General features: G+C 35.7%; 1 protein-coding gene across 1 annotated transcript; it reads right to left on the reverse strand.

Moving 5' to 3' along the window:
- Window positions 1-1235: 1235 nt before the first annotated feature.
- On the reverse strand, window positions 1236-11712 carry LOC132158841 (glyceraldehyde-3-phosphate dehydrogenase 2-like). The gene is made up of 11 exons (XM_059568435.1): window positions 11614-11712; window positions 6414-6473; window positions 5532-5628; window positions 5000-5106; window positions 4264-4354; window positions 4051-4169; window positions 3839-3920; window positions 2995-3146; window positions 2751-2913; window positions 2544-2641; window positions 1236-1634 (listed from the first exon to the last, which is right to left on the reverse strand). Exons 2-11 carry the CDS (start codon window positions 6440-6442, stop codon window positions 1565-1567), a joined length of 1008 nt encoding a protein of 335 aa, XP_059424418.1. The 5' UTR covers window positions 6443-6473; window positions 11614-11712; the 3' UTR covers window positions 1236-1564.
- Window positions 11713-13966: the final 2254 nt, after the last annotated feature.

Below are 13966 nucleotides of genomic sequence, written 5' to 3' on the forward strand. Positions count from 1 at the left end.
CTTGCATATAGAACAGCCACAGGCTTAGCACCCACCTTTTTCCACTCCCTATTACAAATCTACATCCCCTCCAGAAATCTGAGATCTGCTAGTGAGCGACACCTCATGGTACCATTAAAATCGCTCAAAATCACTTTCCAGAACATTCTCCTTCACCATTCGTGGCTGGTGGAATGATCTTTTCACCCCATCTGGAATGCTAAATCCCTGACAATTTTCAAGCAACAGCTGAAAACTAATCACTTTCTAAACTACTTGGCTTCATCATTAAAAAAAAACACGTCCTCTTTAATCCCTATTTTTCTAGCTTGTACTTATTCGAACAATGTCTAAAACTTGGTATTACAAGCGCTTCCTTTGTCTGTTTGCCTCTTTAAGAAGAATCGCTTTATGTATCCCCCAGTTGTAAGTCGCTTTGGATAAAATCTTCTGCAAAATGACTAAATGTAAATGTAAGAACAGAAAAATGTTTAAGTCATGAAACAAAATATATATGAAAACAAAGTTGAAAAAAAGCTTGCATATGAGTTTTGTATCATATTATATTACGTTTTGTATATGCATCAGGCTTTTAGGGCTGATTTAATATGATATAGTAGTAAGTATATGGAGCTCATCTTAAATAAAAAAATTACTTTATCTTAATTTAGAGGCCAAAACATGGATGGTTTTATTATCTCTATACTCTGTGGGGGGCAAAACATAAAATACAACAAAACTCAATGATTGACAACTAAATAATAATTCCTTCAAATCTTGTTTTATTATATTTCACTCTGATATCTGATATTTTATTATTTTTTACATCTTTTTATGGGTTTTCAAGTAAACCTATATAAACAATATAAAGTTATCCGACAGAAGATTTGTAGATTTTGTGCAATAGGTTTTCCCAACAAAGGTTTAATCAAGTTCATAATTTTGAGCCCCTAGAAATTCATTTATCAAACATAATACAGAAGGCTTTATAGCAGGGATCCTCAAATCTGGCCCACGAGATCCATTTTCCTGCAGAGTTTAGCTCTAACCCTAATCAAACACACCTGAGCATGCTAATCAGTATCTTCAGGATCATTAGAAAATCACAGGCAGGTGAGTTTGATCAGGGTTGGGGCTAAACTCTGAAGCGCATTGGCCCTCCAGGGCAAGCTTTGAGGAACCCTGCTTTATAGGCTTAAACTATTACCATCATGTATATAAGTACACCTTATAAGAGACAGAATAAGTGGAACACATTTGTTTTTCCAAACACTTTAATTAGTTTCTTTTTTAAACTGCATTACAGTAGCTTTTTACCTCATATAACTATATCAGTTGTTCTCTTTACACCAACACAACGTGATTACACCCAGAATGGCAACAACTACAGCAATGCTTGTGGAGTGACACTGACACAAATACCGTCAAAAGAAATGAACACGCACACACAGACGTCTACAGAGACGAACACGTCTCGTAGGTGGGAGCAGGAATGCTAAGGCGTGTCACTATGGCTTCAGCTATGAAATGAGTGCGTTGAAAGAAGGAATGGTAGGGCCTTGCTGCTGTCGCAAAACTTGGCGAGTTACTCTTTGGAGTGCATGTACACTAACAGGTCAGCAACACGATGGCTGTAGCCAAATTCATTGTCATACCTGTAAGAAAGAAAAACAAAAAATATTAGAGCATTGCTTTTTCTGCTGCAAATATATATATTTGCATAGGGTGATATAGCTTTAAAATCTTTTTAGATATTTTTCTGACATTTAACAATTTTTTTTACCATTATTTATGCACTGTATTTTTCCTGAAAATATTTCTTAAACTAACAGTAATTGCAAATGACAAACAAACAAAAAAAGACTATTTCACTAAATGAACATTAATAATTAATTAATAAAATAAGGAATAATATTATTATTATTTTGTATTTATATGCACTAATATAATAATGATATGGGGGAGTCAGTTTTGAATTAAATAGTTTTTAACTGATTTACAGAATTAAAAGGAACTTTATTTCCACTAAATTTGAATGCAATGACACTATTAAAGCATCCATCTCAAAACTGTCATACTTGTAATCTGTGAGAACTCTAGAAAAAATGTGAAAATGCTGTTTTTAGAAGTTGAAATAATTGCAATATTCACAGTTAAGACATAATTTTATATCACCAGCAAAAACACGGAAAAGGTTATGTGATTATTTGATCCAGTCCTTCCAAAAAGCAAAGTTCTGTCATCATTTACTCACCCTCATGTTGTTTCAAACCAGTGTGAGATTTGTTCCGTATGCTGAACGCATAAGAAGGTATTTTGAAAGAATGTTGGTGGCTAATCAATTTCAAGTCCTATTGACTTACATAGCATTTTCTGTCCATAGTATGGAAACCAATAGGACCCAAAACATTTGGTAACCAACATTCTTCAAAATATCTTCTTTTGTGTTCCATGGAATACAGAAATGCATACAGATCTGAAATTACATGAGTGTGAGTCAATGACGACACAATTGTCATTTTTGGGTGGACCAGCCCTTTAAGTCATGTTGTTTTTGAGCTTACCAGGAGATGAGTTTGACAAAGTTGTCGTTGAGGGAGATGCCTGCACCAGCATCAAAGATTGAGGAGTGAGTGTCACCAATAAAGTCAGAAGAAACAACCTAAACAAAAACACAAATTAAATATGATTCCAATTTCTAATTGCATTACAGTATAAATGAAAATATTCTTGTTGTGGAATTCTAAAAGATTTTTACTGCTAGCACTTACGGAATCCTCTGTGTATCCCAGAATTCCCTTCATTGGTCCATGAGCGGCCTTCTTGACAGCCTCCTTGATGGCAGCGTAGCTGGCGGGCTTTGAGAGGCGGCAGGTGAGGTCAACAACAGACACATCGGCGACTGGCACACGGAATGCCATACCGGTCAACTTGCTACAAAACAAAGATAGATGGTAAACCTTTCCAGTCAGCATCAAATTTAATCAGTTGTCTTGTGATCTGTCTTGCACTGACCCGTTAAGCTCAGGAATGACTTTGCCCACAGCCTTCGCAGCACCAGTTGAAGCAGGGATGATGTTCTGGTGGGCGCCGCGTCCATCGCGCCAGGCCTTGGCTGAGGGACCATCCACTGTCTTCTGTGTGGCGGTGTAGGCATGGACTGTGGTCTGTGAAAAGGTACGGAAAATAATTATATTTTTGAAAGAAGTCTATTATGCTCAACAAGGCTAGTTTTCAAGAATCTGGTTTTCTACTTGAATGTTTTAAAAAGTAATTTATTCCTATGATGCAACGCTGTATTTTCAGCATCATTAATCCAGTCTTCAGTGTCACATGATCCTTTAGAAATCATTATAATGTGCTGATTTGATGCACAAGGAAAATGTTATTATCATCAATATTGAAAACAGCTGCTGCTTAATGTTTTTGTAGAAACTATGATAATTTTTTTAAGGATTCTGTGATGATTCTAAAGTTAAAAATAACTGCATTTATTTAATTAAAGGAGAACTCTTTAGTAACATTACAAATATATTGGCACTTTTGATACATTTTGATACTTTTATCTAGCATACTTACCAAATAGACATATTATTATTATTTTTTCTTTAATCAAACTTTTGAAAATGAGTGCTACATTTTAATTACAGTCCAAACATGACTTTCACACATCATGTTGCCCATTAGAACTGTTGTTTTAATGATGTCATGCTTTTTGGTTTCCTTTCAGCCTTTATTTCCAAGAAGCAGATGTTAAATATTTGTCTTAGTTTAAAAGTGTCAAAATAGTTGCAAAATATTTTTTGGCCCAATTGAGCATATATAAGTGTGACTCATGTCACACCAGGCATCAACTTACCATGAGGGCCTCCTCAATACCAAAGTTATCCTGAATAACTTTAGCCAGGGGAGCCAAGCAGTTAGTGGTGCAGGATGCATTGCTGTGATGTTTTCAACAAAAACACGCATTAATAAGGTTATCTCCTGATATTGCACAGGTCAGTTACTTTCAAATGCATGCATTAAAATTTTCATCTGCATGCTGACATGCATTAGACTTGGTTTGCTCACCTGACAATGGTCATACTGGAGGGGTCATACTTGTCCTGGTTGACTCCCATCACAAACATGGGAGCATCAGGTGATGGGGCGGACACAACCACACGCTTGGCACCACCCTGGATGTGAGACTGAGGAGAAATTCAAAAATTATTAATATTATAATAATATTTGATTTAGAATCTATAAATTTACAGTCCAGATGACTCTGAGGTGCAGACTTACTGAGGCCTTATCAATGCTGAGGAAGACTCCGGTAGACTCGACAACATACAGGGCACCAGCATCGCCCCATGGGATCTCAGCAGGCTTCATACTAAGTGCAAGAGAGAAAAAGAATTAGCACAACACTACAGGCTACGTTTGAAACTCCTTATACTATTTCTGCAGTTTTTCTGTACACATAAAAGAACCATATTAATTGCCAAAACAGTACTGTATCATATGATGCAGTGCACATTGAACCAATGAACCAGGGAAGAACCAATAAAGAGCCTTCTACTTCCAGTGTGATGTTGGAACCACAAACAATATCAACTGCAAAGGTTTAATATCTTTTCAGTGGTTCATTGTTTAATTAGCTAAACAATTTTTCTAAAACTGGATTAAAAATACCAACTATCCATATTTTTTTCTGAGATGATAACATACTCAGTATACATGTGCTGTACATTTGGAAGAATTGACAATAAAGCAGACTTGACTTGAACAGAAAGCTACTTTGAATTAAACATGCAATATTATTTACACAAAAAAAAAATAGTGCTATATACTGTAGAGCTATATAAATAGTGGGCCTATATACTGTGCAGTATGATGTACAAATCTTCCTAAATTTGACAGTGTTTACTATTAATTTAAACATGTTTGCAGTCTATGTGTTAATGCTGGAGTTATATCCTAACAGAGAGATGTTCCTGATGGGCAACTATTATTTATAAAACCAACAAAACCAACGTACCACTGGAACACAGAGATGGCTTGACCATCAACAATCATTTTTCCATCCTCTAGGTGCACATCTCCCTTGTAGCGGCCGTGAGTGGAGTCATACTTGAACATGTAGACCTGTTGAGCAAGATAAATGACATCAAGTTTGATATTACTAGATTAGGATTCAATTGATTTTATTCGTAACCTTGAAATGTCTGTTATAAAAATTAATTAGAAAAACAAGAGCTTTGTTATATCAGTAGAAAGGAAAATAATTTCAGCACCATTCATTTTATTACAAATATTATGGTGTGTACCATTAAATGGTGCACAATAGGATCATAAATATGCATTAAGAATTGATATAGTGGTAATTCTATTTTTACTTCAAGTATGGATGCTAAAAGAAATGCAGTTAAATTCACAGGGAAAGCTGCTAAAATCTCATACTAAAAAAAAAAAACTTTATGCAGTGCTGGCCTATACGTATATGTTAGTTTAACTTGGCTGCTGCTTTACAAAGTGCCAAGAATCATAATTTCTGCTTCAGTGACTCTCACCATGTACTTCAGGTCGATGAAGGGGTCGTTGATGGCGGTGACTTTAATTCCCTTCTGCAGACAGGCCCTGAGGACCAGACGGCCAATGCGGCCAAATCTACACAAACACACAGTGGAGTTATTTAAGATGTTTCATAATGACACAATCTGTCTTGTATCTGTTACTTTGAAAGATGCCTCTCATTCTCCTGTATCTAAATGTGATGATAAATTCCACTGAAGGATTGTGTAATCTCATTGGGTGAAACAAGGGAATATCTACATGTTTTTATTAAATATGCCAGCATATGAAAGGTAAAGTGAATAAATCATGTTTGTCAGTTGATATCTGATTGGTAGGACCCATTGCCTGAAAGACTATGCAGCAGGAGTGTGTGTATGTGCTTGTGTGGATGGAGGCTTTAAGCTCATCCTGAGTAATCATTCCGAATAAGGTCATTTGCTCTCTCCCTCTCTTTATATGCATTTTACAATCTCTATTTATGGAATTATAAATTTTGTCCCAAAACCTAGTGAGCTGCCTTGCTGTTGACTGCCTCAAAATAAATCTAAAGGAAACATTTATTTTTTTACTTTAAAATTGTTTATTTTGTTCATTACTCATTTTTATGATTTAATACATTAGCTTTTCCTCAACTCAGGAATTCAGGAACTAAAAAAGTTTATTTTAGAATTGATCTTGCTTTGTCCACCATCTATACCACTGTTTATTTGGTACATTTAGTACATTTAGTAAAATTTTTAGCTGGTTCATTACATTCTGGAACAGATCTTATGTCAAAATTTAGACACAAGTTTTACATTTGGTATTTTGTGATGTTGTTTATATATTTATTATATATTAAAGCCTTAAACACTGTGACAGTTCAGATGTAAACTCACCCGTTGATTCCAACGCAAAGCTCAGACATTATTGCAAGAGTATGGATTGTGGTCCTGAACCTGAAACAAAAGAACACAAAAACAAAACGGGCTTTTAAAGCATTGCAGCAAAATTATAACGTATAATTTAACTTTATAATAGCATTAATTTTACTGTTGTTTTGAACTCAATGTTTAATAATGTGCAGCTGTTTTTGTACAGATAAATAAGAGAAAATTATTAAATGGCATGAATTAGTTTTCATTTCATTTTAGCTTGTGAAATAATAGCATTAGTGTGATATAGATTAATTTTGTTTTCTTTGATTCCTGTGATTTCTATCATACTGCCCACCCTCACTAGCAGCTCAGCGGTCTGTCTAAACACGCTTGTGGGACTGAACTTCATGAACATTCTTTGAGCCAGTGTGTTGTTTTAGATGGTGGCTGGAGGCTTGAACTGTTCTCTAGTTATATTGTTCTTGTGTTCATTAACATGCTGTCTGGGAAATTTCCAAACCTCGGCCTCACTGGACCTGCATACTTTATTAGCCTGGCAGAGCAGAGCAGAATAGTGTGAAGACACGTCCTTTATTCTCCTCTCTTCATGCAGAACAGGGGCAGCAAGTCATGCACTTAACAATTTGTCCTTAAAGGAAGTTGGTGAAATATTGGCAGGGTATGTGTATCGCCAAACAATCTTCACTGCAACAAGTTGTCACATGCCCAACATCGTTTGCAATTTTCTCTATTATCAGAGTTCCACAGATGGATCTTGTGTAATATGAGCCTGACAATTGGACCAGAGTCAAGTATTTTTACATTGCGCCATTTATGGCTAACGCCTGAGAAGTATAAAAGGGAAGAGGAGGATGTGTTAAAACTGCAACTGGAAACGGATACATGTGCACATGAAACAGGGGGATGTGACTCACTCGTTGAAATATCAATGCAAAAGTTGACCAATTTAAATTCAGTTAAAAGTGTTTCCGTTGATTTAGTTCTGCCTTAAATACAAGCTGGCAGTCTAAATCAGTTTAGACTTTAGAAATGTTTAGAATAAGATGATTTCTGCTGTCGCTCTTCTGTGACTTTACCACTGTATTTAAAACACTACGAGACTGTGTATGAAATAACTCAAGGGAATGGCTCTAATGCATTACACTTTGTTTGACATTTTAAGATATAAACACATTTTAGCTAACAGCGTTATAGGGTTTATATTTGTAGTCACAACAAAATATAGCCATCTAAAAGCCCATAGATGTGGTAAGTTGACAGAGAATATCTCATGATCTTTTGGGTTTTATTGAGCAATGGTTTGTTTTTAGTCCATGTGTTTATACTTTCATCAAGGCAAGTAGTGCATACAGTCATTAATGAGACAAAAGAACAGGTTTTCCATAGACACCATTGATTGGACCTCATCTGCCACTTCTGTCTCTGTGCACCACTGAAATGGCCAAAGATGACCTTCACGGTCTGCTTGAAAAGATGGTCTAGGCAAATTGGCAAATGGCTGAGATTATGAGGTTATGCCCTAGAATTGGATACAAGAGCTTTATTTTCCAGGCGCTGAACAATCCATTTCCCAATGGCATTGGTTGTTTCCACAAATACTGAAAAATCACCCTCAGGCTCAGAATGCAGCAACCATTCAATGTGACAACTTGACTGATCAACCTAAAATGAGTTCAAATGCCTGTCTGTAACAAAGGAAACTATTTCCCTCAGAATGATCAAAATCGGTTCACTTAGTGAAAAACTCTTTGAAATCAGTTGCTTTTTGAAATTTACTTATTTGTATAATGTTGGCTGAATAAGATGAACACTGACCCTGAACTCAAATGCAAGCTAATGCACCACAACCAATGATCCACATCATCCAAACTGGTTGAAAGCAGATTGTTTTTGCTCAAGGGCAATTTGAAATGAGATGAAGGTTGTGCTCTATGTAGAAAATAAGGCGACTTATTTCAATGCCAAAGTACATGTCAAGATTTAATCAAATTCCGCTTTAAAATTTTTGGTTTGGCCATACTGGATGCTCAAGGGGCAAATCTAGATGAGGTCTGAACTACATCTATACCAAGCGAATGGCAAAGTACTAGCAATTGCATTTGCAATGTTACATAATCTAGAAACACTTGATTTTGACAGCTAAGATGAAGGAAGGAAGCTCAGACTTTCACAGCATGAATAAAGACCCATCCTTGCAGCTGGCGATGTGTATCTGAAGACTGTAATCTCCTAATCAGCCCAAGCGCATGTGAACCATGTACTGCACCTGCCCTGCCTGAGTAATCCTAATCCAAGTCCCCAGTCTTGTTAAGGACTACCAGAATGCACTGCACGTGAAATGACAGAACGCAGATTCAGCTTGAAGCTAAATTGGCTGCATTTTGTATATGCATGTAATGCTGGTGCAGAAATGATTTAATGTTTTGCAAACACTATCAGTAGATGCTGATTAATTTAGAAATTAAGATAATGGATGCATGGAGGTTAATCAAAAAATTAATCAACAGATGAAATTTAGCTGTAAGCCTTAAAAGCAACACGATCTGATGAAATTGCAGAGAATGATCACATGATGTTAACAAGGTCATTCAGTGCAGGAAAACGGTGACCATGTCGCCATCTTTGGTTTCCCTTCCTCTCCTCTGACTTCTTTTCTTTTCTGAGTCTTTTCATTTAGTTTTTTTTTTTCTGATTCTCCAAAGTTTTTGCACATTTTGCCACTATGCATTTTTGTTAATAGGTGTGAATATCCCTCTTTGTGTTCTTGGAAAACTTGGTCAACGAAAAGAACAGTGGACAGAGTCAGAGAGAACTGGTTTCCTGCCAAAAGCCTACTGTCTTCAATTAGACCTGGATCAAATGACACACACACACCTCTAAACTCACCCTAAATTCAATTCCCCTACTGTTCTGTTTAGCGTCTCTCAGACTTAGCAAAACTGTCACATGCATATCATGTGTAACATGACATAACACATTTAATGCTCATTTCCAAATCATATTATTCATAATTAATTGTCATTTGAAACAGTAATTTGAGTGTGGCATAAAATTAAACAGAAACTTCAGTGACACTTTGCAAAAAAAAAAAAAAAAAAAAATCGCTTTCAACTAAATACATACCAAATGATTATGGACCTTTTTTATAATTAAAATTATTAATATCAAATAGAGAAGTGTTGTATTTCTGTAGGATTTGCCTATAAGGTATCCTGAGGAAGTGCTGCGTCATTCCAGACAGACAATAGCAGAAGGAGAAAGCTACGTTTTTAGAGAACGGAAAAGCACTTTAAGTGCAACACATAAATGTCTAAAATTCGGATCATTATTTGTGTGCCAACGGTCACATTTGGCTTCAGTCGCAGTGCAACAGGTATGATGTAAGAACATTTAATTACCCCACATTGCAACCCACTGTTCCCATTCCTGGCTCAGTTTAAAGGACATGTTTGAGCAGGGAATGGTATTTTAACATTAAAAATTATTCCTCCAAGGGTGCGAATTACAGCCTAGAAAGAAGAAAAAAACACCCTCTCAACAAGGCACAGACTGTATGACTGTACTTTAGCTCATTTCTGTATCATGAAACATGCAATATGCATGCAAATTATTTTGATAATGCCCAATTCAATATTTCATTCAGTGAAACCAGTGCTCATTGAACAATAGTCTAATCTACCTGTCATTTAGATGATGCAGATGCAAGTGTCAAAGCAACAAACATTGCATGCTGTTTGTGATGTCATGATGCATGAATCAGCGCAACGGAACATCAAACACCTGAATAATTCAATAATATCTTATTTTTTCCACTAACTCCGCAGTAAGAACGCAAAATTGGTCTGGTGCAAGGTAACATCCACTATATAAGTGACACTTAAGTGGCCAGCCGAAGGCCCTTCTTTTTGCCAGTGGCAACTGCAGAGTCAGATTGCAGAAGGTCAGTGAAGGAGGGATGGAGATGCGGCCTGAATATTACTACCTTGCACGCACATATATATTTCAACCAACAAATAGTGTGTCTTCAAATGACACTTATGCATTAACAAATAACATTATTTATTTCAAATGAACACATCATTATTGTTGTTAATAATGCATAACCTGAAGAAAAACACATCAGACCAAATCTGTTCAGGTGGGTCATTTGGTTCCATGAAAACCACCTTAAACCAGCTAAAACTGGTAAACCACTTTAGGCTGGTTTCATATGTTTTATTCATCTGGGAATTTGCAGGAAATGATTATAGAAGTAAGTTCTGAAGTTCAGTATTGCTCATGATACCCCAGGTTTTCAGATCTGAGTCATGTTCTCCACTGCAGCATCGAACACGAGGTCAGTCACGTACATGAGGGAAAAAAATCTCCCATGATGCTCACTGTGTAACATGTGTCCTGTACAAATTTATATAAAAATACAGATAGAAACTCTGACATAGTCTATCCTAACTCTGTTCTCGTATAACCCATTCAAAACCTAAATGTTATGAGAAAGACATTTTGAATAAGCACAAGGAATTATATCATTTGACCTTGACAGCTCGTCCGACCTTCGTGATGCGAGTGATGTCTGACATTATTTCTGTTTATCTGCTTTTATATGCATTAGAGCGCAAACGGCTGAATGTATGTTCGAAAGGGGGGGGGGGTGTTTCTTCTTCATTCGTTAATTGTCATTGTTAATACGTCGAATAAATATAATATAACCATTTGACTAAAATAGACAATCCAAATATGCGCTCAAACAACACACGGTCGAATTTGGAGAAGTAATTTTACAAAAACAATTTATTAAATCAAATTCGCTCCCCTCTTTCGCAGCATCTTAGCAAATGGTACATTCTGGAACGATATGACGCAATGAGCCCACCGCGAGCGGCCCGCGAGGCACGTCGCACTGCTCATACTTCAACATTTTCATATAATAAAACACTAAAATTTCACAGGTGAGAAATGAATATTCTATATTCTATAATAAAACATTTATATATTTGCTTAAAGCCGCAAGGAATGTCTGAATGAACCACCACCTCCATATATTTGTGCATGACGCAGATAACAACTTCCTCACAAAATCAACGCAGCAAACAAAATCCTGCAAAGCTAAACTTCGTATTTAAAATATTTAATATTTGTATGTCATTTTTCAGTTTGTGAATTCGACACAAAAATGATGTAAAGTCTATAAGGAAGAGCTCACCTCCTTTAGTGATGCTGCTGCGACGGCTTCTGCTCAGTTTCCGCGTAATGCTGCACCATTTTATACCGGACACGTGCCACCGGTCCTGTCTCCCTGGCAACCCGACGTCACACCGTGTTCGTAGGATAATTTTAAAGAAGCATATACGAGCTATCTATCATTGAATGCTATGGAAACGCTGATGGGTGAGACGATACTAGATTTGTTAGATAGTTAGATTTGACATGGAGGGGAGATTTATAACATGCCTGAAACAAGCGCAGTTCCAGACTTCCAAAATGCAAAATGAAACTCTAAAAGATGCATATCCTTTATGTAGAATTATGTTACCTGGGCATATTATTATATTTTGCCCTTCACAAGATAACCAGAGCCATTTAATTGAAGTTTTCGCCTCTAAAAGTTGCTTTCTGTATTAAAGCTCCATGAAAGTATGCAAGGACACCGTGTCAAGATACAGATGCAGCATTAAAGATGATCACACGTTATGCTCAGAGGACACCTGATCACAACTGTTACCAGTGAATTTAAACAAACCCACTTTTTGGAGGCAACTTGATTCAAATTTTTCAAAGCATTGCTATTAAAAGTACCCAGTGTGCATTTATCTTTGCTTTATTATTTAATTTCATGCATAGATACTGGGAAAAATCACTGTGGTTATAATTGTGACTATGCAAAAAATCACGCACTTTTACTAAATGACACGTAGTTCATTAAATTAATTTAAATGTTCGTTATTTGGGCTTAAATTCTTTAACACAAAATCGCTTTCATAGCCTGCCATTGGATATTAAGGTGCACGTCGTGTCACTATGAAAAAGCATAAGTGAATTTGCATGAACGTAACGTCAGGATGAGGAAAGGGTGGAATTCCGCACGCTGTTGCACGTGACCTTGACAGAGGCGCGCGGATGCAGACGTGAGAGACAGCGCGTGCTGCAGGGACCGCGCAGAGAGAGGAGCTGTGGGCGGGGCGTGCTCACACATTCAGAGTAAACATATCTAATTAAACATGAAAAATAAACATGAATGGTGCTCCATATTGACCTATCATCGTTTTTGAGCGTTTTTTTCTCGTTTAAACCATAGGCAGTAAACGAAAAGAAGACAACTTGATATATTAACCAAGGAAACGACGCAATACACAATGAGCACCCTCGTGTGGTGTAAATATGTTAGTTACAAGATGAGAGAAAATGGTTAAAAATTGTATTTTATGTTTGAACCACTATAAACGAGTAAAGGCACAATTTTAGTAGGTGTTCTGTATTTTTTTTTTTTTTACAAATTTTACCTGTGTGTGTTGGGATATTTTAGTTATAGTTTACTAATAAAACAAAAACCATAATAATATTTTCATTAAATAAACATACACTTAAATAGAAAATAAGAAACTTACACTTTTTTATTTAAACTTAAACTTTGTATTTGTATGTCTGTTAGTTGCCAATGCAGCATTTCTTACTTTAATTTAGTGTAACTTGGTCTACTAAAATAACTAAAACTAAAATGTAAATAAGGGTTAAAATAAAGACATTTAACAATAAACCTTAAATTACAAATTAAAAATAGAAAAATAGAAACAAAGTTAAAATAGATAAAAAGTTATATTATTAGCTCAATTATACTAAAATAATACTGCCCTGAACAACTTGTTGGTCAAGACTATGGTTTGATATTTGTGTTAATTAACTTATATATTCTGCTTTTTGTGATAACTAGATAATATCAAAAAAATACAGATAAATACATTTACTAGACACCTTTTATATTATTTTATGTCTTTTATTGTTAAGGTGACAACCCTGGAAAACCCATGAGCTTAAAAAGGTAAGAAGAAGAAAAAGTTGATGATGAATTAGAATATAAAACTACTAAAGTAAACTAAAAACAAGAGAAAATGCAACATAAGTGTATCATGGCAAAAACAGACTCTGGTAAAAGTTAAAATAGACATCCAACATTTGATATTGATTATTCCAAGTTTTATGTAATATTAAGACAAGCAGGTTTTTAATTGATGCTAGATTCACGTTAATAAATCTTTTTTTTAAACATAAAACAATTAACTTTAAAAAGCTTTTGTTTTAATTACGTATAAACAATGATATGGTGAGGAGTTGGTGACATTAAAGATGCTGAATCATTCCTCATTGGTCCACTGGATAGAGCTCCTCATACATACAGCAAAAAGTCTAAAGCCCATCATACAAAAAATAACTTGAGCAAAACTAACATTTAAAAGTAGAACCACAAATGTTTGTAAAACCCATAATCTTCAACTTTCTGGTGTCTTGTATGAGATTGCTTATAGTCTAAAAAGCCTCGAAAGCTTGTAAGTGTGACAAAA

The sequence above is a fragment of the Carassius carassius genome, chromosome 15 (genome assembly GCF_963082965.1).
Source record: "Carassius carassius chromosome 15, fCarCar2.1, whole genome shotgun sequence".
In the NCBI taxonomy this organism is placed as follows: Eukaryota; Metazoa; Chordata; class Actinopteri; order Cypriniformes; family Cyprinidae; genus Carassius; species Carassius carassius.

Bases quoted from the DNA above. Each gene is read 5' to 3' on its own strand.
- LOC132158841 (XM_059568435.1), bottom strand. From the start codon at position 6,442: ATGTCTGAGCTTTGCGTTGGAATCAACGG. The intron at 4,355-4,999 runs GTACGTTGGTTT...TCTTGCACTTAG, and splicing joins GCCATCTCTGTGTTCCAGTG to TATGAAGCCTGCTGAGATCC. The intron at 4,170-4,263 runs GTAAGTCTGCAC...ATTTCTCCTCAG, and splicing joins TCAGCATTGATAAGGCCTCA to TCTCACATCCAGGGTGGTGC.